General features: G+C 36.0%; 1 protein-coding gene across 6 annotated transcripts in view; it reads left to right on the top strand.

The window, feature by feature from the left end:
* ZDHHC17 (zinc finger DHHC-type palmitoyltransferase 17) overlaps positions 1 to 27,214 on the top strand; it is a 303,371-nt gene that overhangs the window by 54,014 nt on the left and 222,143 nt on the right. For all 6 annotated transcript variants that reach the window (XR_007517284.1, XR_007517286.1, XR_007517287.1 and 3 more), the window contains exons 4-8: positions 6,278 to 6,355; positions 6,953 to 7,097; positions 16,337 to 16,401; positions 17,224 to 17,386; positions 24,426 to 24,551. Coding sequence is in view for 2 of the 6 variants with exons in the window: in XM_049883951.1 (XP_049739908.1) it covers positions 6,278 to 6,355; positions 6,953 to 7,097; positions 16,337 to 16,401; positions 17,224 to 17,386; positions 24,426 to 24,551 (577 nt within the window). In the remaining 4 variants the exon portion in view is untranslated. The remainder of the gene's footprint in view (positions 1 to 6,277; positions 6,356 to 6,952; positions 7,098 to 16,336; positions 16,402 to 17,223; positions 17,387 to 24,425; positions 24,552 to 27,214) is intronic.

The raw sequence follows: 27,214 nt of genomic DNA on the forward strand, positions 1-27,214 counted from the left end.
ATGGGAATTCCAGAACACTTAATTGTGCTCGTGAGGAATCTGTACATAGATCAAGAGGCAGTTGTTCAACAGAACAAGCATGGTTTAAAGTCAGGAAAGGTGTGTTTCAGGGTTGTATCCTTTTACCGTACCTATTCAGCCTGCATGCTGAGGAAATAATCTGAGAAACTGACCTATATGAAGGAGAACGGGGCATCAGGATTGGAGGAAGACTCATTAACAGCCGGTGTTATGCAGATGACACAACCTTGTTTGCTGAAAGTGAAGAAGACTTGAAGCACTTACTGATGAAGATCAAAGACTGCAACCTTCCGTGTAGAATACACCTCAACATAAAGAAAACAAAAATCCTCACAACTGGACCAGTAAGCAACATCATGATAAATTGAGAAAAGATTGAAGTTGTCAAGGATTTCATTTTATATGGATCCACAATCAACAGCCATGGAAGCAGCAGTCAGGAAATCAAAAGATGCATCACATTGGGCAAATCTGCTGCAAAAGACCTCTTTAAAGTATTGAAAAGCAATGATGTCACTTTGAGGACTAAGGTGCACCTGACCCAAGCCATGGTGTTTTCAGTCACCTCATGTGCATGTAAAAGCTGGACAATGAATAAGGAAGACTGAAGAAGAATTGACGTTTTTGAATTGTGGTATTGGTGAAGAATATTGAATATGCCACGGACTGCCAGAAGAACGAACAAATCTGTTTTGGAAGAAGTACCACTACGTCTCACATACTTTGGACATATCAAGAGGGACCAGTCCATGGAGAAGGACATCATGCTTGGTAAAGCAGGGGGGTCAGTGAAAAAGAGGAAGACCCTCAACAAGATGGATTTACACAGTAGCTGCAACCATGGGCTTAAGCATAACAACTATCGTGAGGGTGGCACAGGACTGGGCAATGTTTTGTTCTGTTTTACATAGGGTCACTATGAGTTGGAAGTGACTGCATGGTACCTTACAACAGCACCAACAGGTGCAGTACAGAAACACTATTATTTTTCATGTGAATCTAACTAACTATTAACTGCTGGCCTAGAAGAGGATTATGTTGGGTTGGGGTGAGAGCATGGGACCCACTTACATTGACTTTCATCCAGCGCTTCTGTTTTCAGCATGGCTTCTCCCTATATCTTCCTGAGGTAACAGTTGCCTCCAGTTCCTTAGCTTTTCTAGGGTTTTATAACATATTCTGGCTCGGTTCTCACTGGTGTCCTGGAGACCTTTGGGTTTTAACTGTTTGCTTTTCATCTTTGAAAAGTGTGTCGATACCTCATATGTTCATTAATGATCCCTTCTCATAGATTTATACTTTTTTATTACTTTATTGTCATTTCAGGTTTTTTTCAGGAAGTAGAGGAAATAAATTTATGTGTGTTTATATCGTCCCCATGAGACCAGATATTTTTCAAATCTTTTATGCCCTTGCTCTAGATCTTATGGGCTGCCTAAATGATCAAGTGTCGTTAGAAGCCACGTAAATTATCTTATTTCTGGTTGATTGTTAGAAGAAGAAGCAGAAGAACAACAAAAAAACATGAATTCATACATCGTGTTTTGTAATAATTTTGTTCGGATCATCTACAAAAAATCCATTGCCGCCGAGTCATTTCCGACTCATAGCAATCCTATAAGGCAGAGTAGAACTGCCGTATAGGGTTTCCAGGGAGAACCTGGTAGATTCAAACTGCCAACCTTTTGGTTAGAGCTGTAGCTCTTAACCACCACACCACTAGGGTTTCCTCAGATCATGTAATCACTGTGAAATAGGGATATCATTTTATTGAGTTGTAGTAACGTAATTATCTTGGTTGTTAAAACTTTGTTCTTTGTTTCTTATTTCATTCTCTTGGAAATAAATTCAGAGTCGATAAGTTACCTGATAGTTTACAGACTAGTAATGGTGTAATACTGACAGATCTCCCACACATACAACCCCACCTTCTTTCAAGAACCACAGTCCATTTATTATAAATGTTTAATGCATATATATTTATAATTATTGTTACCCTTCATACCTTTGTGTTATATTATGACAGCTTTCTTTTTTAATGCCTTTCGACTCCATGCTAAGTAGAGAAACTGAAAAACCGAATGTGCAGTGATTGGATATGAAGTTAGTTGTGTGGGAGTAGGAAGAGAAAGAAGACAGTAGTGTTTCTAACTGAGTTACAAGAGGTGACGAAGTGTCTAATTACCTGGGATTTTTTTAGCTCATGGTAAATATTTGGGATTCTATTTAAGTGATGTAACAACCGAATAGTTAGGTCAGAAGTGTTGTATGCTCTGATTTATGTCTTAAACACATCACTTTGGCTGTTGTGTGGAAATGGAATTACAGAGGGATCGGAATGGCAGTAAGGAGACCAGTTAGGCTATGGTGTTAGTGTAAGTAAGAATTCTTGGATGAAAATGGTTTGAAGCAGCAGACATGCAGGGCAAGTGATTGGGCTAGAATGTTTTGGAGGTAGAGCCAGATAGCCTTTTTGATAGATTGAATGTTGGGCTGAGGGTGAGAATGTGGTAAAGAAATGAATCAGGATTTTTGATTTGAACAACTAAGTGGATCTTAGTACCACCTGTTAATCAAGAAAGAGAAAATAAGGAAAAAACAAGGTTGGAGAAAAATGAAGTTGTTGGTTTTGCTAAGCTGTTGTAACAGAGACCAAAAAATATAACAGTTTAAATAAGATAGAAATTTATATTCTCTGTGTTCAGTGCTAATAGGTGGCTCAGTCTCTCTTGGTCATTGAAGAGCCCAGGTTTCTTTCCTGCCTTTGCTTTACCATGCCCAAGGTTGTTTTCCCCTACTGCATGACCAAAATTGGCTCACTTCTTGTCTGCATTAGAGCTTGTGAGGAAGGAAAATGGGCAGAAGTGGGCACGAGTGGTTTCTTTTATGTTAGGGAAATTTTGTACACCACTTCTCACAATTTTTCTGGTAAGAATTTAATTATATTGCTACACTTCGATGCAATTGAGATTGGGAATTGTAGTTTCTAGATGGATGGATGCGTGCTCAACTAAGATGTTTTTGCTATGATAAGAAGGGAAAATGGATTTGGGGGATAATGATGTGGTTGGCGGTGCCCTGGTGGCATAGTGGTTAAGAACTTGGCTACTAACCAAAAGGCCAGCAGTCTGAATCTACCAGCTGCTACTTGGAAACCCTACGGGGCAGTTCTGCTCTGTCCTATAGGGTCACTATGAGTCAAAATTGACTTGATGGCAATGGGTTTGGGATGTGATAGGCTGAATGATAATCCTCCAAAGTTGTCCATGTTCTAATTCCCTGTGAATATATTATGGTATATGGTAAGGGGGTATTAAGATCATAGATGCAGTTGAGGCTGCTAATCAGCTGACTTTGAGATGGGGAGATTATCCTGGGTGATCTGGGTGGGCCTAATGTAATGACAAAAAAAAAAAAACAAAAACTAAACTAAACCCACTGTTGTTGAGTCGATTCCGACTCATAGCAACCCTGTAGGACAGAGTAGAACTGCCCCATAGAGTTTCCAAGGGGCAGCTGGTGGATTCGAACGGCCAGCCTTTTGGTTAGCAGCCGTAGCACTTAACCACCATGCCACCAGGGTTTCCATGTAATGACAAGGGTCTTGATAAGTGAAAAAGGGAGACAGGAGAGAATGTTAGGGTGATGTAATGTGAGCAGTACTGTTTGTGCCACTGCTGCCTTTGCAGATGAAGGAGGGGGATCATGAGCCAAGGAATGTGGGCAGCCTCTAGAAGCCAGAAAAGGCAAGATCTACCCTAGGGCCTCCAGAAAAGAAGGCAGCCATGTCAGTGCTTTGATTTAGATCCATTAGTGTAACATATTAACTAAATTACTGTTTAAACCATAAGAGTTATAAACGTGCAAATACCTTATGAAATATTACCCTCCCTTTAAGATTTTTTTTACAAAACCCTCAAAGATGTGTATTTTAAGGCCATTTGTATTTCAAAACCTAGGGGTTATTTTGTACCTGTATGGATATTCCTTGATAATAAATAACCTTCTTGTATTTCAAGGAGGCTTGAGTTTCAAAATAAGAATCATGTAATCTCAGAAGTTTGTAGTTTTGGTCTAGGTGTTTATAGCTAGAAAGAATAACACATAATAAAAATACACTGCTTCTTTTCCAAGAGTTTTAAGGAGCCCTGGTGGTGAAGTGTTTAAGCATTCAGCAGTTGGAATCCACCAGCCACTCCTTGGAAACCCTAGGGGGCAGTTCTGCTCTGTCCCATTGGGTGGCTATGCGTCAGAACGACGGCAATGGGTTTTTCCAAGAATTTACAATGTAAAGGTGATAGAGGTTATTCTTTTTTAGCATGCAGTAAAAAAGTTTCTCTGTCCTTGTGAAGAAATAGCTGTACCTTTAGAGTAATTTGGAAATCATTCATTGCCATAGCCCTAGCAAAGATTTGAAATTTGCCAGATATAAGTAAAAATGACCCTCAGGAGCAGATAAATTGACTACAGAGAAGGGAATGAAAAGTGCTTTAAAAGAATCCCAATTGATATTAAAAAAAGAGAAAAAGAAATCATATCCTATCAAAGCTGTTCTCTGGCTGAGCTGTTCTTTTTGGGTTCCAGCCTAATCATTCTCAAAAAATAATTTCCACTATTACATAATGTCTGCAAGGTACCTTAAGAAGAAATTCAGGATCATTTAAATCTTTGTTCTCAATAGCTATTTTGTATTCTGGAAATGCTTTGTTATGCTACTTGGAGCTATTTTGTATGATAAAGTTGGGCCCTCATTGCATAATGCTTTAAAAGCACCAATTCAACAAATATTTATATAAAGCAGAAGATTTCTGACTCAAGCACATTAGTATATACTTAAGGCTGTGCACAAGAGTGGGTGCATTAGTGATCTAAAGCAGTAATCAGTAAACCAGTTTCGGAGGTCGGTAATATGTTGTTAGTTGTTAAGGTGCTATCCAGTCGGTTCCAAGTCATGGCGACCCTGTGTACAACAGAACTACACGGTGCCCGGTCCGGCACCATCCTCACAATCATTGTTATGCTTGAGCTCATTGTTGCAGCCACTGGGTCAATCCAGCTCATTGTGGGTCTTCTTCTTTTTCACTGATCCTCTACTTTACCAAGCATGCTCTCCTTTTCCAGGGACTGGTCCCTCCTGATAACAGTACTTCCAAGACAGATTTGTTTCTTTCGGCAGTCCATGGTATATTGTTTTGCAGCTTTTTCTTCTCATTTTGAGTTGTGTCACGTCAGCACATGAAGATCCCAAAAGCTTGACTCTATCCTTGTCGTTAAGGTCAACTCTATTTTGAGGAGGCAGCCCTTCTGCAGTCTTATTTTGAGTGCCTTCCAACCTGAGGGCCTCATCTTATGTTACTGTATCAGACAGTGTTCCATATTTGTAAGGTTTTCACTGGCCGTTGTTTTCAGAAGTAGACTGCCAGGTCCTTCTCCTAGTCTGTCCTAGTCTGAAGCCCTGCTGAAACCTGTCCACCAGGGGTGACCCAGCTGGTGTTTGAGATAATAGTAGCAAAGCTTCCAGTATCACAAGCTACCACAGTACAACAAACTGACAAATAGTGGTCAGTAATATACATAAATGTCAAAATTAAACATCAAATTCTGTGAAATCGCTTATGTTCAAGACTCATTGCATTGGTCAAACCCAAAGGAAAGCATTATAGTAACTAGCTAGGTTCTTTCAGTTTTAGGGCATAGCAAAATGTTATGACATACACACATATTAAGCAATGAGGTTGCTAATTTTTTTAAAGCACCACAGCTTTAACAAATAATAAGGCATAATAAGAAACTTTCATTTCATTCTTTACAGTTTCTAAAATTCTTTCATATATTTTGTGTCATTTAATTTTCAGTAATTTCTTGAGAAAAGTAAAGCTTAAAAAGCTGCGTTACCCAAGGTAAACTTGGTGTGTTGCTTATTCTGCAGCTATTCTAAGATTCTATATGGCGCTGCTATCTAATCTGCATCTTTGTTGTTACCTACTTTTCCCTTTTTTTTTTAAATATGATTTCTATTTGGCATTGTTGTTATTTGTAACTTAAAAGTAATTATTTTCATTTTACCTCTAGAACAAGTGAAAACAATGTATTTGATATAAAATTATGTTAAATATATCAGAAAGGATTTTTCTGTCTTCAAAGGCACTAGCCAGCATGCGGTCTAAAATGGAAAACATTTTACCTTTATTTTTCACATAATTTTTCAAAATCGAAAATGAAAGTTGTCTAAATTATTTTAAATTTTGTCTTATAGATACTATATTTCGAAAGGTGCTATAGTGGATCAACTTGGAGGCGACCTAAATTCAACTCCATTGCACTGGGCCACAAGGTTTAAATTACTTCTGGAATTTTTTTTTTTTTTTCTGGTTCTGTTTTAGTTTACAACTGAGCAAATTTTTTTTTAGTGATATGCTAAAACGAATAGAAGAATTTATACCAGTAGTTAGTATCATCGATATGCTGATATATTACTCTCCAGTGTTACCTGCATTAGAAGCAAAGTTTGTTTTCCAAAGTGACCTTTGTGAGTTAACCATGCAGATACAGATCCAGTTAGTTTTAAGATTGAGTAAAACTTTGAATTTGTAAATGTAATACTTTTGCAGCCTAAAATATATTTATAATTAAAAAGCTAGACCTCTTCATGGGACTATTGGGATCATATTGGAATAGGATTAATAACTTTTTATTACTATGTTTAAAGAAGCTATTAATATCTCCATGAAGTATCAAAAAAAATGTTATTCCAGTTAAGACTTTTTAAGAGCCATAAAATCCTAAATGTGTTTTGACATACACTTATTTTAAAATATCTTTTAAAAATATTTCTGTAATCTTTTCTATCATTATCCTAATTATAGAAACTCCAGATTGTCCTGTTTGAAATAACTTTATATATCTAAGTGTTCATTCTTTTATGTTTTAGACAAGGCCATCTATCCATGGTTGTGCAACTAATGAAATATGGTGCAGATCCTTCATTAATTGATGGAGAAGGATGTAGCTGTATCCATCTGGCTGCTCAGTTTGGACATACCTCAATTGTTGCTTATCTCATTGCAAAAGGACAGGTAAAATATTGCAATTAGTGTGGATTTCAATTAGATGTTCTTCGTGGTTTAAATCCCTAATATCATTGGTGCTATATGTGGAACAACCTGGTGATATTTAAATAGTAGTTTCTGATGTCATGAAAAGAGATAAATATATAGTTAGTTTGATGTTGAGCTGTATAATGCAGTTAACATAAAAATAAGGAGGACAATCATGAATCAGATAATGATCAGTTAAGTTTTTTTTTAATTTCTGAGTGATGTTGTTGTTAGGTGCTGTCGAGTCAGTTCCGGCTCATAGTGACCCTGTGTGCAATGGAACAAAACACTGCCTGGTCCTGTGCCATCCTCACAATTGTAGTTATGCTTGAGCTTATTGTTGCAGCCACTGTGTCAATCCATCTCACTGAGGGTCTCCCACTTTTTTGCTGACCCTCTACTTTACCAAGTATGATGCTCTCCAGGAACTGATCCCTCCTGATAACATGTCCAAAGTATGTGAGGTGTAGTGTTGACATCCTTGCTTCTAAGGAGCATTCTGGCAGTACTTCTTCCAAGACAAATTTATTCATTCTTTTGGCAGTCCATAGCATTACATTCAGTATTCTTCGCCAACACCACAATTCAGTCCTCAAAGTGACATCTTTACTTTTTAACACTTTAAGACATGTTTTGCCAAATTTTCCCAATGCAGTGCATTGATTTCTTGACAGTTGCTTCCATGGGTATTGATTGTGGATCCAAGTAAAATGAAATCCTTGACTTGAGTCTTTTCTACGTTTATCGTGATGTTGCTCATTGGTCCAGTTGTGAGGATTTTTCTTTTCTTTATGTTGAGGTGTAATCCATACTGAAGGCTGTGGTCTTTGATCTTCATCAGTAAGTGCTTCAAGTCCTCGTCACTTTCAGCAAACAAGGTTGTGTCATCTGCATATCGCAGACTGTTAGTGAGTCTTCCACCAATCCCGATGCCCCATTCTTCTTCAAATAGTCCATTTTCTCAAATTACTTGCTCAGCATACAGATTGAATAAGTATGGTGAAAAGATACAACCCTGACACACCCTTCCTTGACTTTAAACCATGCAGTATCTCCTTGTTCTGTTTGAACAATTGCCTATTGATCTATGTACAGATTCCTCGTGAGCACAAGTAAATGTTCTAGAATTCTCATTCTTCGTAATGTGCTTCGTGGATTATCGCTTAGGAAAAGAGGCATAGACTGATTAATTGCTTCAGGGGAAAGTTTCTTACCTATTAGTGTGTTAACCAACCATTTATTATATCTCACAGTTCTTTTGGTTGATTGGGTTGAGTTGGGTGGTTCTTCTCCATTTGATGTTGGGGAACTACAGTCATTAATACTCAACTGGGCTGAAAGATGACTCACTCCCAAATCTGGTGCCTTGGTATAAATGGCTAGGCAGTTGGCTTCAGCTGGGATGCTGAGATGGCTAGGCCTCTCTCTTTCTCTTTTCTCCATACAGTCTCAGAGCTTCTCCTTCACTGTACCTTATCCCATGTTCTCTATAGTAGTGAAAACAGATTTCTTACATGGCAGCTCAGAGCTCCCAAAAGAGCAAAAGCAGAAGCCATTCTTTTTATTTTTTATTGTGCTTTAAGTGAAAGTTTACAAATCAAGTTAGTCTCTCACACGAAAACTTATATACACCCTGCTACATAATCCCAATTGGTCTCCCCCTATTGAGACAGCCCACTCCCTCCCTCCACGCTCTCTTTTCCTGTCCATTTCGCCAGCTTCTAACCCCCTCTACTCTCTCATCTCCCCTCCAGGCAGGAGATGCCAACATAGTCTGAAGTGTCCACCTGATCCGAGAAGCTCACTCCTCACCAATATCCCTCTCCAATCCGTTGTCCAGTCCTATCCCTGTCTGGTTGGCTTTGGGAATGGTTCCTGTCCTGGGCCAACAGAAGGTCTCAGTCAGACTGTTAAGTCTGGTCTTTTTACAAGGATTTGGAGTCTGCTTCCCACTGCTCTTGTGCTCCCTCAGGGGCTCTCTGTTGTGTTCCCTGTCAGGGCAGTCATCGGTTGTAGCCAGGCACCATTTAGTTCTTCTGGTCTCAGGCTCATGTAGTCTCTGGTTTATGTGGCCCTTTCTGTCTCTCGGGCTCGTAATTACCTTGTGTCTTTGGTATTCTTCATTCTCCTTTGCTCCAGGTGGTTGAGACCAATTGATGCATCTTAGATGGCTGCTTGCTAGCATTTAAGACCCCAGACGCCACTCTCCAAAGTGGGATGCAGAATGTTTTCTTAATAGATTTATTATGCCAGTTGACTTAGATGTCCCCTGAAACCATGGTCCCCAAACCCCCATGCCTGCTATGCCGGCCTTTGAAGCATTCAGTTTATTCAGGAAACTTCTTTGCTTTTGGTTTAGTCCAGTTGTGCTGACTTCACCTGTATTGTGTGTTTTCTTTCCTGTCACCTAAAGCAATTCTTATCTACTATCTAATTAGTGAATACCCTCTTCCATCCTCCCTCCCTCCCCCCTCTTGTAACCATCAAAGAATATTTTCTTCTCTGTTTAAACTATTTCTCGAGTTCTTATAATAGTGATCTTATACAATATTTGTCCTTTTGCAGCTGACTAATTTCACTCAGCATAATGCCTTCCAGATTCCCTTATCTTATGAAATGATTCACAGCTTCATCACTGTTTTTATTGATGTGCAGTATTCCATTGTGTGAATATACTATGATTTATTTATCCATTGATGGGCATTTTGGTTGCTTCCATCTTTTTGCTATTGTAAACAGTGCTGCAGTGAACATGGGTGTGCATATATTTGTTTGTGTAAAGGCTCCTATTTCTCTAGGGTATATTCCAAGGAGTGGGATTGCTGGGTCGTATGGTAGTTCTATTTCTAGCTTTTTAAGGAAGCACCAAATCAATTTCCTAAGTGGTTGTATCATTTTACATTCCCACCAGCAGTGTGTAAGTGTTCCAGTCTCTCCACAGCCTCTCCAACATTTATTATTTTGTGTTTTTTAGATTAATGCTATTCTGCCTTTTTAAATCTCAGGTCTTGAACTGGCATAGCAATATTTCTGCCCCCATTCTATCAGCTAAAGCAAATAACAGGGACAAGCCATATTCAGTGTGGAAAGGGACAACACAAGGGTATGAATGCCAGGAAGCAGGTTCATTTGGGGCTGTCTTTGGAGACCAACTACTTCAGGGAATTATCCTTGTCCTGCTCTGGTTTCTTCCAGATTGGAGTCAGCAAACCATGGCCTAAAGGCCAACTCCAGCTTTGTGTTTATAAATAAAGTTTTATTGGAACACAGCATGCCAGTTTGTTCATACATTATCTGTGGCTGCTTTTATGTTACAGCAGGAGAGTTGAGTAGTTGTAGCAGAGGCCATATGGCCCATCCAACCTAAAATACTTATTTTCTGGCTGCAGTGTGTTGTATTCGCAAGTTCTTAGTGAAGACCATTTGGAGCAGAGCACATACCAGACATTGTTCTAATGGTGTGGTCAATAGATATTTATTACTCACAGAATAAATAGGACAGGAATGAGTAGAACAGCATACACCATCATCAGCCAAAGTTACCTGAAATTAGGCTCCCATCCCAGTGTACTGTTAGATCCCATCCAAGCATGCCCCACTTTGCATATTGGGAGGAGAACGCCAAAGTGCCTCTCTCTCAGGGCTAAATGCTAACAGGATAGCCATTTGTATGTGCCAAATAACATGTACAGAGAACAACAGGGGAAAGGAGTGATAGAAGGTAAAATGGGGTAATAACAGTGGAAGGCCTCCTACAGGCAGTGGACATCATTTATTGTCCCTGTTTAGGTGGGTGACCAACTCCTGATGATTATTCTAGATTTTACTGGCATCAGAAGCAGTTCTTCCTTTTTCACCCCACTAAGATAGTTCAACAGAGTTCTGGGTTTCTTTGTAGGGCAATCATCTCCCCCGAAGACATACTTTGCTTTGTGCCTATTAGTAGGTATTATGTCCATTAGCAGCTAGGAAGACAGTAAGAGATTATAGTATGCTGGTGTACTCAGCCTTGGCCTTTATGAAAAAAGTTTGTAGACCCTTCTTTTATTAGAGTATTTAAACTTCAGTAGGGACTAATTTACAACAGGGGGGGCCTGGTGCAGGAGTGGGTAAAAAGCCTTTCCTAAAGGCTTGATATAATTAAACATTGAAGTCATCTGGGCCTGAAGTTTTTTTTGTGCGAACATTCTTGATAATGAATTTAATTTCCTTAATACTGTATTTTTATGCAAATAATGTGTACCTTCTATGTTTGTTTGCCAGCCATGCCCTCCCCTCACAAGGTATTTTCATAAATGCAGCTATGTAAATTTGTTTTACATGTCGTTTTAAAAAAAATTAGCATAGTGCACTTACAAATATGCCTCACAGGGAGGAGGGTGAGGTTGACAAACAAAATAGAAGACACTTGTTAATTGCGTAAAAATACGGCGCTGACATTCACGTTCTCTATTTCTTCCGTCACTCCTGTTAATTTGTATTTTTTAAAGAATTTTTTTAAATTGTAGAATTTTACTGGTGTAACTTAAAAAAAAAAAATCCGTTATTATTCTTTTATATCTATAGGATCTGCATGGATCATCTCTCTTTTATTCCTGATATTTTTGATTTGTGTTTTCTCTCTCTTTTACTTTATCAGTTTTGCTAGGGGCTTTTTAAAAATTTGTCAAGTTTTATATTTCATTGATTTCTGCACGTATTATTTCCTTTTTTTCTACATACCTTTAGTTTAATTTGATCTTTTTTTCTAGTTTCTTAAGGTAAAATGTCCTAGTAGAGGTGTAGTTTTGATGAATGGTTTGTTCAGTATATTGGCTTTAAGAGAAGGAATGTGTGAAGTAAGAAGCAGGCTAAAGGTAGCTCCTTCATGAGACTATAGCTTAAATAGATAAGGGTACCTTATTGTAAGAAATGTTTAAAACTTCTAACTGTGATAAGGAATGGCTGAACTTTGATCATTGTTTGGTTTTATTTTGTGACGTCAAATTAGATGAAGCAACAGATGGTACTGTAACATATGATAGTGTCTCCAGTGGCCTTCTGCATTACAGATATAAATTTATAATACACAGTCACTTTTCTTTCAGTTTTTAACTGAGAAAGAAAGTCTGTATTTTTGAGTCTTTGTGGTCTTTTTGTTAACGTACGGATTTTGGAGTTGGGATAATTTCAGTAGTCTTTTTAAGTCTGGCATAGGCTATGAAATTCTCAAAGACCAGGGATTTCTACCTGTCTCAGTGCCCTTTATATAAAAATTGCATGATGGTAATGAGGACAAGTGTGTGAATACAATAGTTGTCTTTTCCATGAGTAAGTTTTTTTGTCTGCTTACCAAAGTAGCACATGAAATATTATGTTCAAACCTATTAGAAGGGTATGATATAGAAAATAAAATCCCACCTCTTCCCCGACTCCCCAATATAACTTCCTCTAACAGTTTAGTATACATTTTTCTAGATTTTTAAAAATATGTTGTAAAAGACACTTCTCTGTTGTACTTTACGTTATACTTTGAATTGGGTTCAGAGTCCTTCTCTGGTCTGCAGAGCACTGTGTGGTCCAGTCACTGGATACCTCTCAAGCTCATCTTCTGTCATATCCCCATCACTCGTTCTGCTTTAAACACTATGATCTTGCAGTTTCTTGAGCAAGTCAGATATGCCATCACCTCTGAGCCTTTGTGCTCCCTATTTCTTCTGTTTGGAATATTCTTTCATCAGATAGTTGCACAGCACTGTCTATTATTTCAGTCAGATCTCTGCTCAAATCCCTGGTGGCCCAGTGCTTAAGAACTCAGTAGCTAACCAAAAGGTCAGCAGTTCGAGTCTACCAGCTGCTCCTTGGAAACTCTGTGGAGGGGTTCTCTTCTGCCCTGTAGGGTTGCTATGAGTCAGAATCAACTCAATGGCAGTAGATTTGGTTTTGGATTTTTTTAATAACCATTTATGGAGCCCTTTTTTTTTATTGGCATAGTGGTTAAGCGCTCGGCTGCTAACCAAAAGGTCGGCAGTTCAAATCCACCAGCCACTCTTTGGAAACCATATGGGGTAGTTCTGCTCCATCTTATAGGGTCGCTATGAGTCAGAGCTGACTCGATGGTATTGGGTTTGGTTTTCTGGTATACCAATTATAAGGAATAATAAAATTAGTATATTTTTATTTTCTCATCTTTCCTGTCTTTTACTGTGTGACTTTTAGTCAATAGTATTATCTTTCTTAGTGTTAACTTTGTTCTGTTAAGTAGGACTGTATTTCTATTACTTGATTTCTCAGCTTTGAGTAATATCCTTTGGCTAATAGCTGTTACAGATGAGGCACTCTCCATACTTCCTTTCAAGCTTTCTTTTCCCATTTCTTTACAATTATTGTTAGTTGTATTCATTTTACATTGTTAGGGTGTATAACCAAAGGAGCCCTGGTGGCGTAGTGGTTAAGTTCTCAGCTGCTAACTGAAAGATCGGTAGTTTGAACCCACCAGCTGCTCCGTGGGAGAAAGATATGGCAGTCTACTTCCATAAAAGATTACAGCTTTGGAAACTATGGGCAGTTCTACTCTGTCCTGTTGGGTCACTATGAGTTGGAATTGACTTGACAGCAGTGGGCGTGGTTTTGGTTAGGGCATATAACATTTCTACTCAGTTGTGTAATTCTGTTCTTCACAATTGTTTTATTTATACTGTTAAATATATTCAGTGCTCACTACCTGTTCTTTTGGATGATTTTCAGGGGAATAAAGGGAAAATGCTAAATTATAGAACCCTGTTGATCATGGAAAGAGCCCTGGTGGTACAGTAGTTAAGCACTTGGCTGGTAACCGAAATTTGGTGGTTCAAATGCATCAGCCCTCTGCAGGAGAGAGATGTGGCAGTCTGCTTCTGTAAATATTATAGCCTTAGAAACCCTATAGGGCAGTTCTACTCTGTCGTATAGGGTCACTATGAGTTAGAATCGATTCAATGGCAGTGGGTTTGGGTTTAGTTGATCATGGAATTCTCATAAACTTTCAATCTGAGCTTGCTAATTCTTCCTAATAGAGAATACCTATACCTCCAGGCTGAACTCGGAAAAGCAGTACTAAGTTTTAAACCCTGACTCAAAAGATAGAAAAAATTGACTTTTATTTTTCTTTTAGTATTCTAGCAATATGGCTTAATTTTATATTTTTCATTTTTTATTGAATATTTAAAATATTTCTTAAAAAGGATATGAAAAACTCACAACTATGAGGAAGGAAGAAGAAACTTAAATAGTTTGCTTTAATTAGACTTCAAATTTGGTTTTGAGTTTTTTTGAAATCAGGACAGTGAAGGAAGTAAAATTAATTCACAGTACTTAGCTCTCATATAGAGACAAGAAAGCTTGTCTTTTAAGTCACATGATTATTTTAGAAAATGTCGATGTGCATATTGGAAATATTGAGTGAGGTTACAGAAAATGTTCCCAACAACATATTAAAGTCCAAAAATGGATTTTTAATGGATAAGGCATAACATTCAGTTATGTTCAGTATAGCTCAGTTTAGCTTCTCAGTATTCATTGTGAGGAGCTAAAACTAATATGCAAGGATGTGTGTGCTAGTTCTCTAATGTGATTCTCAACTTTTTTTTCTGTCTCAATATATTTGGGTAATGCTCATATTTGGGACATATTCCCATCAGAAATAGTGCTCACAAAGAACTACTGCAGAGATACGCAGTGTTTTATAGTATACTTACTGTAATTCTGTCCTTTTCTCTCCACTCATTAGACAACACGAGCTGAATTAGAACTGCTGATTTAATATTACCCAGGAATAAGAGGTGTGGAAGGGAAGAATATTTATTAAATGTCTGTTATGTTCCAGGCTGTGCACTAGGTGCTTTACACACATTCTATTTTATTATCAGGGTATTATGAAGCTATTATTTATGTTTTTAGATGAGGAAGCTGAGCCTCAGAGAGGTAATGCAGTTTTGCTTCAGTGTCATAGCTGTTAAAGAAGGGAGCTGGGAATTCAAAACCATGTTAGCCTTATTCCAAAGCCTATGCCTTTCCCAAGCCTCAGTTTTAAGAGTCTTTTTCATTTAACAAATGGTTTTTGATCTGTTCTCCTGGGCACTGAGAATATAAAAATGAATTAACATAACGTCTATCTTTGAAGAACTCCTAGTTAATGAGACAGATGCCCCAGGCATAGTGTATAGTCAGTGGAGGTTGGAATGGGTTAGGAGAGAGAAGTTCGGGGAAATGAAACTGATAGAACCCCTGGTACATCAGAATGTCTTAAAAGGAGATTTAGATAACTAGGGAAAAATTTTGGGTTGAATAGGTGGTAGTTCTAATTTGCTAAAAAACTGAGCCACAGAGAGAAAAAAAGTTTCAGAGAAAGCAAAAGGTTAGGAAGGAGAGGAAAAGTCATGGTTTACTACATGGTTTGACTGAGAATCATATTCCTACATATTAATATAAATATCAAATATTTAAATTATCAGAATTATAATAGATCTCTTGAGAGGAAGAGAGAAAGGTGCACATTTGCGATGAGGCAGGGAGAGGACAGAGAAATTCTCATCTTTTTCTAGATAATTTCTGAAACTGAAAAGCAAGAAGTAGCAATATAGGCATCTTATTTAGAGACATGGAAGTAATACCAAAATAATGTGTTAAAAAAAAAAAAGTGAAGATGATTCTGTCTGAGCATGGGCAAATGGTGGTGAGTAAGGCAGAGTACTGTTTCTTCACCCCAAAGTTTGCAGAATGATTTGGCTCTTAAAAATGTGCAGGTATAAAAAAGAATGACCTTTTTTTGAGTTTACTGAAAAGACAGGCCTTTCTCTTTGTTTTGAAATGCCTGGAAATAAAGAGAGTTTTGTTATTTCCCTTTTATCATGAATTAGTATAAACAAGTTTTTTAGTGATTTTAATGACTCAGCCTACCTATCCTTTATAGCTTAAAGATCAAAATAGGTCAGGATCTTAAGTGCAAATCATTGAAAGACGAATGAAAACATCTTAAAAGGAAAACTATAAAAGCATAATGTATGTAAATCAATTAAAATATTTAGTGATAAACAGCTTAATTAAAAGTTAAGAAGGAAAATGTTTAATAAGTCAGCCTAGATTGAGTAGTATTATATTGGCCTGCCTATGATGTATAAAATTAGATTTATTTTTCGAAGTAAATTTGATAGGAACTTACAAATTTTAATTGTCTGACTTTTTTCTTTTTACTCCAACAGGATGTAGATATGATGGATCAGAATGGAATGACACCCTTAATGTGGGCAGCTTATAGAACACATAGGTATGTAACCATTATAAAATGCCTATCCACATCATTTTCACCATAAATGGAAAGCAAGTGATGTTACACTAACATTTACAGATTTTATTATGAATATTTAGTATATAACATAAATCACTGTGTTGGTGTCCCCGTGCTTTGGTAATTTCAGTTTCCCCAATCTGTTCCTCTTATAACAATTTCTAAAAATGGTAGAAAAGGTTATCTTTAAAAAAAAATCATCTTTTCATATGATTTGCATATTGGAAAATTTATATTAATCAGTAAGTTGTCTCAAATCATTTTTGGAACAAGCTAGATTTAAATTAAAATTTTAAGATTATTTAGTTGTATAGGGATTACCATATTTTTATGCAGATAATGCATGCCTTCTACATTTGTTTGCTAGCCGCACCCTCCCCCTGCAAGGTGTTTTCAGAAATGCACTATACTAATATTTTTTTACAGCAGCGTGTAAAAACAAATAGGCATAGCAGTGCTTACGAAAATATCTTGTGGGGAAGGGCGTGGTTGGCAAACAAACAGACGGTGTGCATTATTTGTGTAAAAATACGATAATGACATTGATTCCTAGATCAAAAATAGAAAATGTCAGCACCAAGTATGCTGTCCCTTGGAATTATATTACCTTATATGATGTTGCACATACTTAATACTTCATCTTAGGATATTGTCTCCTTATTGATTGTAATGTTGAGTAGGTCAGAATAGAAGTGTCCCAAGATGGAATGTGAGTATAGCCGCAGTCAGTTTAGTATCTGTAATGATTTCTATAATTGAAATTAGGGTTGTTGTTGTTGTTTTTTTTTTTTCCCTTTTCAGTGTGGATCCAACTAGATTGCTTTTAACATTCAATGTTTCAGTTAACCTTGGTGACAAGTATCACAAAAATACTGCTCTGCATTGGGCAGTGCTAGCAGGGAATACCACAGTCATTAGTCTTCTTCTGGAAGCTGGAGCTAATGTGGATGCCCAGAATATCAAGGTAAAAATATTCTCTATTGATATTGGGAAATGTGGTTACTAAGATACAGATTCCTCATTAAAACGTAGATGTTTCATAAACTTTCAGAGTTGGCAGAAATTTCTGATTTAAGTTCAACCGTTTGCTCCCATGCAAGAATTTGTTTTAAAAGACTAGATTTATCCTTCTATCTTGCAGTGTTGAAGTAGTTTTCAGATTTTGGTGATCTTTTTGATAGTGAATTCTCATTGATTTTTAACATAATAAATTTCAGTAATTTTTTGACTTAGTCATTCTATTGCCTTACTTTTTTTAAAGGCCAAGATCTTTAAATTTGATAAACACCTTTATGATTTTATAGACGAAATCCTCTCCCCTAAATGTTGGACTAATCCAGGAAGAGTATACAGAATTATCTAAGAGCAAAGCACAATTAATGTTTACATTCTGAGCATTTAGAAATTTGTATAGACAAGTACATTCAAGAAAATTCTATTAGTAGTCTCAAATTTTTGTTAACTATTCTCATTTTTAAAGCTTCAGGATATACCATGTCTCTCAGCAACAGTTTTAAAGCATCTTTTTTGTGAAATGACAAACTTTTCAATATCTTTTTATAATGTGCATTCATAAAATAACTTTGTGCCCATTGAAAAACATTTTTTAATCTTGGCTATAATCCATAATATTTTCTGAGTCATGTTTCTTAAATTTCTAAGGGATGTGTGCTAACTTAATAAAGGGAGTTCACGCCACAAACTCGTCTGAAATGGCCAATCAAAAAGTAGGCTATCACCTGCTGGATCAGGGCATCTCTTATGTTTCAATGAGTATTCTTTCTCTGTTTGGTTATTTTAAAAAGAAAAGATTAAACTACTAGAATAGGTTAGACTAGTTATATGGAGGATAATTTATTCAAAATCAATTTTTAGAAATGAATCTAATTTTAAATATTTAAAAGTAAATATCTAATATTAGGAACTTTAAGAAATTGATAAAACCTCGTTTTTCTCTCTTTTTTCTTTAAATCATCTTGTTCTTAAGCAGAGTGATTAGAATATTTGCCAGTAAACATGGGGAAAGAGGAAAGTTGCATACCCATAGTGCCTGACATGTTATGGGCACTAAATAAGTATTTGTTGATGGTATGAAAATTTGCATAGTTTGAACTTTACGTAAAGCTAATTTAATTTCCATGACTGCTGGTATACCTCTCTGCCACTTCAGAAATTGTAGAGAAAATATTTTGCTTTTCCAAGTGTTTTTAAATGAGATGCTTTGAAAAGTTCATAATATTGGAATTAGTAAATTAGGCTAATCCCAAGAGCCTAACACATAAGAAAGGGAAAATTTGACTAAAACTGAGCAATATCCCCATAAGAAAAAATTTGTGGGGTTGCACCGTGATTACCTGAACTGCTTTTGAGTGTTACTTTCCTTCTCTTTGTTACCAGAGAGCCATTCTTAAAGTAATCATGCTCCAGGAATACACTGCAAGATATTTAGTGTTATGTTATTGAAGGAAAAAAAAAAAATTTTTTTTTTTTTAAATTGAAAAAAATAGAACCAGTTTCACTGTGGCAAATAGTGAGTCTCAGTAGATTTTCTGCCAAGAACCGTAATCAGTATATTGGAATGACAATAAAACCAAGGAATTAGGACAAGGTGTCTACAGAGTTTTGGAATTTGAAACTAGTAGTGTAGCTATTTAGAGTTTTTAAAAACACCTTTTTATATCCATATGGAACCTTAAATATGTCAAAAAACTTGTTTTTTAAGTATTTGGTGTGTGGTTTGTAAATTAAGATCTTTTCAAATAAATAGTGAAGATTTGCATTCCCCACTAGCCATTGCATAAGCTTTTAATTAGTTTTAGTAGACAAAATAATCTATAATGAATTCAACAGAAAGGTAAGAGTTTAGAGAAGAGATGCTTGAAATGACTTAATGGTTTTGAACCTTGTATTATTAATGTTTTGTAGCTTTAGGTACAAAAGAAAAAAAAATTTTTTTTTTTTTTAAAGATAGGGTAAATTGGAACGTAGCTTCCTCAATAACTAGTATAGTTCATTTTCTGTACACCAGCCAGAGTCTATAAGAGTGTCAGATAACCAAGCTTATTATTTTGCCTTTAGAACTTTTATTTAATTTCATGTTTGTTATTTTTTTTTCTGGTCACATTCTTTTTATTAATGTTGTCGTTTTATCTGTTTACTTCCTCAAGTTGACACGTATGCTCATGGTTGGCTATTGACAAACATTATTTTAATTCCTTAGTAGCTTCTGGAATGACTTTCTAACCTTATTTCAAAAGAAAATAAAGTCTAAGGAGTTGCTTCAATTGCTTAGGGAACACTTGTACTTTGGGGAGTGGGGGATTATCTTTTCATCCATCCAAAAACTTGTTGTCAAGTTGATTCTGACTCATAGTGACCCTATAGGACAGAGTACAGTTGCCCAGTAGGATTTTTAAGGCTGTGAACCTTTACGGAAGCAGACTGCCACATCTTTGTTCTATGGAGCGGCCGATGGGTTTGAACTGCCGACCTTTCAGTTAGTAGCTAAGCGCTTTAACTGCTGCACCACCAGGGCTGTTCTTTTCGTACTGGGAAAGAAGTAGATTTTTTTGTTTTAAAATGCCCTCTGTATGTAACTGAAAGGAAGAAATAAGTATCAGATTCTACTGGAATCTGGCATTCTTAATATGCTTAAATCTAGTAAACTTGTAATGGAAATCATTCATTCATTCAATAAATATTTGTTCAGTGCTAGGAAGTCAACAATGCTCAAGACAAATAAGGTCTATATTCTCTCAGAACTTAACATTCTGTTGAGGAAGTAGATGATAAATAAATGAAAACAAAACAGATAGAATGACGGGGGCTGGCAGGACCACATCAAGTGAGAGTGATTTGGGAATGCCTCTCTGAGGAGATGACAGACATTTGCTTCAAGACTTGCATGATGAGAAAGAATCGGTTATGCAGAGATATGTGGGGGAAAACTTGCCACGTTGAGGAACCCTCAAATGCAAGACCCTAGGCACGGATAAACTTGTCATGTTTGAGGTGTAGAAATACGGACCTGGAGTGCAGCAAGCAAGAGAGTAAACTCACTGAGAGAGAGGGATGCCAGATCATGGAAGGCTACGATGAGGAGCTTTCATTGTATTCTTAGTTGGAAGGATTGATATAGGCTCTGTGATCTGCTTTTTGTTTTAAATATTTTTAAAAGATTACTTTGGTTGCTGTATGGAGAATGCATTGAAAATGAAATAAAAGGAAATGGAGACAAAAAATCAGGCAAGTGATGATTGTGGCCTAGGCAAGGTTAGTACAAGTAAATATGGATAGAAGTGAATGCATTTGGAGCTGATAGAGTAGAAACGAATAGGTAGACTATATATGGCAGTAAAAGCAAACATAGTTGATGACTTAAGTTTTTGGTTTGAGTAACTGAAAGGCTTGTGATACCATGTATTGAGGTTGTGAAAATGGAAGGAGAAATACTTTTGGGGGGGAAGGTGATGGGAATAGCTTTGTTTTGGTCATATTTAATTTGAAGTGGTACTTTTTAGCCAGGGGAAGTATCAAGCTAATTAAATAACTGCAAATTTTCAAAGGGAAAAATTCATTTAAAAAAAAAACAAAACTGGATTCTTTGTCTAGGAATTTGACAGATCTTATTTATATCTGTGGAAACCCTGGTGGCATAGTGGTTAAGTGCTACAGCTGCTAACCAAAGGGTTGGCAGTTCGAATCTGCCAGGCGCTCCTTAGAAACTCCATGGGGCAGTTCTACTCTGTCCTACAGAGTCGCTATGAGTCAAAAATCGACTCGACGACACTGGGTTTGGTTTGGTTTTTTATTTATATCTGTACATTTTTTCATTTTTCATTTTAAGTCTTAGGAAAGAGAAAAACAACCAAACAAAAAACTGATTTCTGGCTGGTGCAATCCCGTGTATCAATTATATTTTGTTATAATAGTTATGTAACTATTGTCATTTTTGTTAGTTGCCGTGGAGTTGATTCCAACTCATGGTGATGCCGTGTGTGCAGAGTAGAACTGCTCCATAAGACTTTTCAAGGCTGTGACTTTTCAGAAACAGATCTCCAGGCCTGTCTTCTTATTAGTTCATCCAGTTTCTTGTAAAATGGCTATTTTCTAAATAAGATTAAACTTAAGTTTCTTAGAAGTCTGGCTTTTGTTATTAACTAGAGATTTACCCTTGTAAATTACTTACTTAAGTAAGGAATTAGATTCCTTTGTTTTATGAGCAAATGATTCTTTTTTAATCTAAATAAGATAGAACTTTTTTTGAAGACAGTTGACATTCAATAATAGGTAGCTTTAAAATGGCTATTTTGATTTTTAGAAGGACCCAAACCAGTTACCCTTGAGTCCAACTCATAGTGACATGTCAGAGTAGAACTGTAATGTATGTCAGAGTAGAACTGTGCGGCATGTGGTTTTCAGTTTCTGCTTTTTTGGAAGTAGATTGCCAGGCCTTTCTTCCAAGGTACCTCTGCGCGGTCTCAAATCTCCAAACTTTCAGTTACCAGCTGACCCCATTAACCATTTGTACCACATAGGAACTCCTTCGAAGGATCAGGAATTGCCATATACCCTAGATTAAAAGTTTTTAAACTGCGGTCTACTAATGGATTTTAGTTGAGGGGTGGGCCCATAAAAAACCAAAAAACCAAACCCACTGCCGTCGAGTCGATTCCGACTCATAGCGACCCTATAGAGTTTCCAAGGAGTGCCTGGTGGATTCGAACTGCCAACTTCTTGGTTAGCAGCTGTAACACTTAACCACTACGCCACCAGGGTTTCCATAGACCCCTGAAATTGTTAGAAACATGGTGCACTTTTCTGCGGGAGGTGATGAGTAGCTTTAATCAGATAGGACTCAAAAGAATTTAAGAATCACTGACCTATGTAATAGGTACATAGAATAAATCCAAATCTTCTTTTGTTGTTGTTAAGAGTAACAGAAAAAAAATAGTGATTTGGGATATTAAGGGGAAAAACAAAAACAAAATGAATTTATGGCCTATCCAAGAATCCCTTTTTTATGGTAGCTTCTTATTTGTGAATTTTAAAAGATAACTAGGTGAATTGAGTTTGGGGGGCACAATTAATCTCTTAAAGTGCTGCCCACATATTTATAACCTTTTCTTTATAGTATTATCAAAGGACAAATTTAACTTGTACAGAATTTAAAATTATTGAGCTCTGTTATTAATGTATTGAAATAGACTCTTACATGGCTTCTTGAGGTAACAAACTGTTTTCAGAAAGTAGTTTCCATTACCTCTTATGTGCCTGACCTAGATGGTCTCCAAGGAAGAATTTTCCTAAGTTTTGTTAGTGGAATTCAGCCTCACTTAGGCAAAATCTCAAGTGATCTTCTATCCTAGCAATAATGTTTATCTAGCCAGAATTCTTGATGAATTTCTTTTATTATCAGTTATGTAGTCATACATACTCCATGTAGATTCTTGTTTTTGTTATTGTCATTACTTATTATTTTACTTGACACATGGAGTGATCAAATATAGATGATTTGGAACCCTGGTTTTAGTATATTTCTTCAAATGAATTGTTTGTTTATTTTGCCAGATGAATAAAAGAACTATACAAAAATAGTCAGATGACTAGAGAAGTAGTTGAAAGATTTCTTAAAGCTCCCTCAATCTTTTTATCTAGGCAATCCTTAGGTGTCACATGGCCCTCTAGTGGAAGGGATGCTCAGCTGGACCGAGGCAACTGCAGGATATTCACTGGGAGTTGTTACCCAAAGGGATTGCTTTTATTCAGGTAATCTTTATAGTTTGGATTAATTAGCAGGTTCTGACAGTTTAGGTTATGGAATTTTGGAATAGGTAAGGAGATATTTTACAGTAAATATCCCTATTTGTGGCCGACTCAGCTAGATTAGCCCATTCCCTATTAAATACCATTGATATTTTTATTAAAGGGTTGGTTGGGCTTTTTGTTGTTGTTACTGTTGTTTTGATATAGTTGTTGCTGTTGGTGGTGGTATGTTTTATTTTGTTATTTGTTTTTATTTTTTTAAAATATAAACTGTACTACATCCTTTAAAAGGAACCATCCCTCATAAGGTACCTCAAGACTCCTTATTTTATTTCTTTGACCCAATTTTGTGAAATAAGATTTCATCATGTGTTCTTTTTAAAGTAATTTTTAGTAATTATATATGCATTCCTGAAATTTTGACAAACATTTAAAATTTCACTTTTTTATTTATAGAAGTAGATAAATCGTGGAGAACATTAACAGAAAGTAGGTGTCTGATTAATTGCAAAGAGAAAGATTTTAAATTAGTAAGGGCAAAAAGAAACAGAGATCTAGAATTCAAGACACTTATTTCTTACTTTAATGATATTTTAATCCTCTTCACTTACATTCCCTGGCATTCTTTTTCTTGGGCTTAAAGAGAGTTGCATAACTTGAGTTTCACTATTTTCTGTTGCTTCTGTTGTCTCTTTGGAAATTTCCGGATAGGTAAATGAGATAGGCGAAGAATGCCAATCCAGCAGCAGTAGTAGTAGAAGTTGACTTCTTTGTCTTCCCTGTTCTCTTCTTAAGACTCTTGTCATCACTGAAATTAAACAGATTCCTTGCAGTTTAGTATTATAGCAAGATGCTTTATAGCAATAACTATTATTCAAGAAGTCCATAAAGTGTATGATATGACTGAAGATAAACTTAGTGATATCCCTGATCCAGCATGTACTAAAATACCTACTTTTTGATTTGCTCTCTAATATAATTCAAAATTCAGGCAAAAGTAGAATCTAGAGAATAAGATGAGTAAATATATTTTCTGATTTTTTTTTAATGGGAACGTATAAATAATGATTCAGATTACTTGAGCTATTGATACTTTGTCCAGTGTCAAAAATAGTAACATCAGTGAACTAATATTGCAATCTTAATTTTATTTTTAAAGAAGTGCTTTAAAAGCTAGTAACTACAATATTCTGCTTTTTCTTTTATTTTAAACGTGAAATGTCTTCTTATATTGTCAGGGTGAATCAGCACTCGATTTGGCAAAGCAGAGAAAAAATGTGTGGATGATCAACCATTTACAAGAGGCAAGGCAAGCAAAAGGATATGACAATCCATCTTTCCTTAGAAAATTAAAAGCTGATAAGGTAAACCCATGACTGAAGATTTTCAATATATAACCTTTTTTTATATACAATTTTTAGAAGTTGTAAACAATGTATATAACACAACATTTGCTAATTCAGCATTTTTTACATTTATCATGTTGTGTAACTGTCACCGGTATCCATTGCCAAGTCTTTCATCGCCATAAACAGATGTAACCTATACAGTAGATATATAACCGTTTAAAGTAATGTTCATAGCCGTATTTTCTCAGCATGAGTATTGATAGCATTTAATTTTGTCGTCGCTTAATGTAATTTTAAAAACAGTGTTTCACCCTGAATAAAATGAAAGTAGGCAGCAAACTTTCTCAGGGCTCTTAGTTCCCTGCTTGGTTGATGACCTATTTGTGTTGTTTGATAATTGAAGGATATGTGAAATTATTTAAAGCTCCATAGACCACTGACGGAAATTTTACTTCATTCATTCAGCTGACTGTTTTTAAGTAATAGACGAAAATAAAGGTTTTTCCTGTTATATGCATTTGTCAATATGGTAATAAATTGGGAAAAATCTTTGTCCTAATGGATTCCTTTTTAAACTGCTTACAATTCTAGCTCTAATTTATTTGTGCTTTCCATTCTTTTGTGATCCATTGTAACTTTGTAGACAGATTTTCCTTTTTAGATCAGTTTTAATTTACAAAAAAATTGTGCAGCATGTACAGAGTTCCCATATATGCTCCCTTTCCCCTGCAGTGTTTGTCCTGTTATTAATATTCTGCATTTGTGTGGTACTTTCTTAAAAATGTTCCATGCTCCACCTATTTATCCCTTTTCCCTCCTGTGTAACTTATTTCAGAGAGAGAGAAAACCTATATTCTTGACTTCTCTCTGGAAACCCCATTTTAGATTTCCATATACCTTCGATTTTAAACTGCGTGACTTTTGGCACAGTTGCCTGACACTAGTAATATGATTTCAGAACTGAAAACATTTCCCCAAAGGAGTAGTCCAGAGTCCTCAAAAATTTTTCCACTATAAAAGGAGAAATCAGCCGACTTGACAATTCCTTTATATACCTAGTAACTTGACTAGCATTAAGCCTTGACTACCAGTCTTAAGTATGTTTTTTTCAGACTGTGCTAGTGGTAATGCTACTTGTTTTGTAGTCAGCATTGATCTGTCTTTTGTCAGGACAAAAAGCGAAATTTCAGATAAAGGGAAACAGATTGCAAAGCACTGTGTTATTTATTTGTAGGAGTTCAGACTCCCTTAATGAACTGAAAAGTCCTTCGATCCATTACTTAGACATCGAAACGGTTAGATTTATGGCTTATATACTTGCCTGTTTTCAACCCCATAAGTGAGCAGATTTTGCATGTTAACTGTTTAATTTCACTGTTAGGTCCAATGTAGAAAATGATTCATTTATTTATTTTGATGTTGCTTTATCCTCTAGAATTTAGAAAAATGATTATGTCACATAGTAATTAAGTTACTAATAAAAATATCTTGTGTTACTTTGGAAATTCCCATAATCTTTATCATTTTATTGAATGTAAATTTTCTAAAGTTTATAGTTAAGACCTATGGGTGCTAACCAAAAGGTCGGCAGTTTGAATTCACCAGGCACTCCTTGGAAACCCTATGGGGCAGTTCTTCTCTGTCCTGTAGGGTCCCTACGAGTCGGAATCAAATCAACTTCAGTGGGTTATATAGATAGATATATAGTCAGATGAAAATGACATTGTAAAGTCTAGGTGTTGCTTTTAATATGTAAAATTATTTGCTGTAGAATAATGAATTATATACCATATTTATGTGTTTGGATTTTAAGAAAAGAGAGCTTCATAAAAAGTTTACCCCGATTTTATTAACACTTATATAGCATTATGATTAGTTCAGAAGTTGAGAGTTCCTATGTTTTTCTTTATATTAGTAGCTTTAAATATGTTAAATTTCTTAAAAAAGTAACTGCATGTAAATGTATGATGGTCGGGAGCTCTGTAAGATTAAGCATTTGTGATTACATAGACCACTCATGGACTTTTCCATCCCACTTTGGAAAAATTTAAATTGCAAGTGTGATTTGGTTTTCTAGCTTATCAATTAAGTTCTATATTTAAAATTTAACAGGAAAAGAGTGACCCCTAGGACTCAGTGTTGTTTCACTAAGAACAAATCATTTAAAAAGGAAAAAAAAAAAATTCGGAGGTAGTGTTAGTAGACAGATATGGAGAGAATCTTGATTTTAGAAAACGGTTTAAAAAGCTCTTTGATATTCAAGGTTAGAAGATTTTACATAGGCAGATTTATGTTTAAATAAGTGTTGCTTAATAATAACTATTTTAAAGTGGTATCCCTAAATTAGTATTCTTTCAACAGTAGAAACCTGTGATCTCTTTTGTGAACAGTAGAAATCTTACAGTTCTTCCTTTTTAATGTTACTTATTGATCATGTGAAAATAAATAGGGAAATAGAATAAACATACTTTTTTGTATTCCTCCTGCTGAGTATAACTAAAACAACTGGACATATTATTAAAAAACAAACAAGGCTCTAAAAGATGGAGAAAAGGGAGCTTGGAACCTGAAGAATGACATGGTGTTGAGTTCCCTGATTTTTTTTTTTTTTGCTTCATACATCGCAGACCGTGTGCTGGGAAAGCCAGCAACACAGAATTGTGAAGGAGCCCAGGCCA

This window comes from Elephas maximus, chromosome 4 (assembly GCF_024166365.1).
Source record: "Elephas maximus indicus isolate mEleMax1 chromosome 4, mEleMax1 primary haplotype, whole genome shotgun sequence".
In the NCBI taxonomy this organism is placed as follows: Eukaryota; Metazoa; Chordata; class Mammalia; order Proboscidea; family Elephantidae; genus Elephas; species Elephas maximus.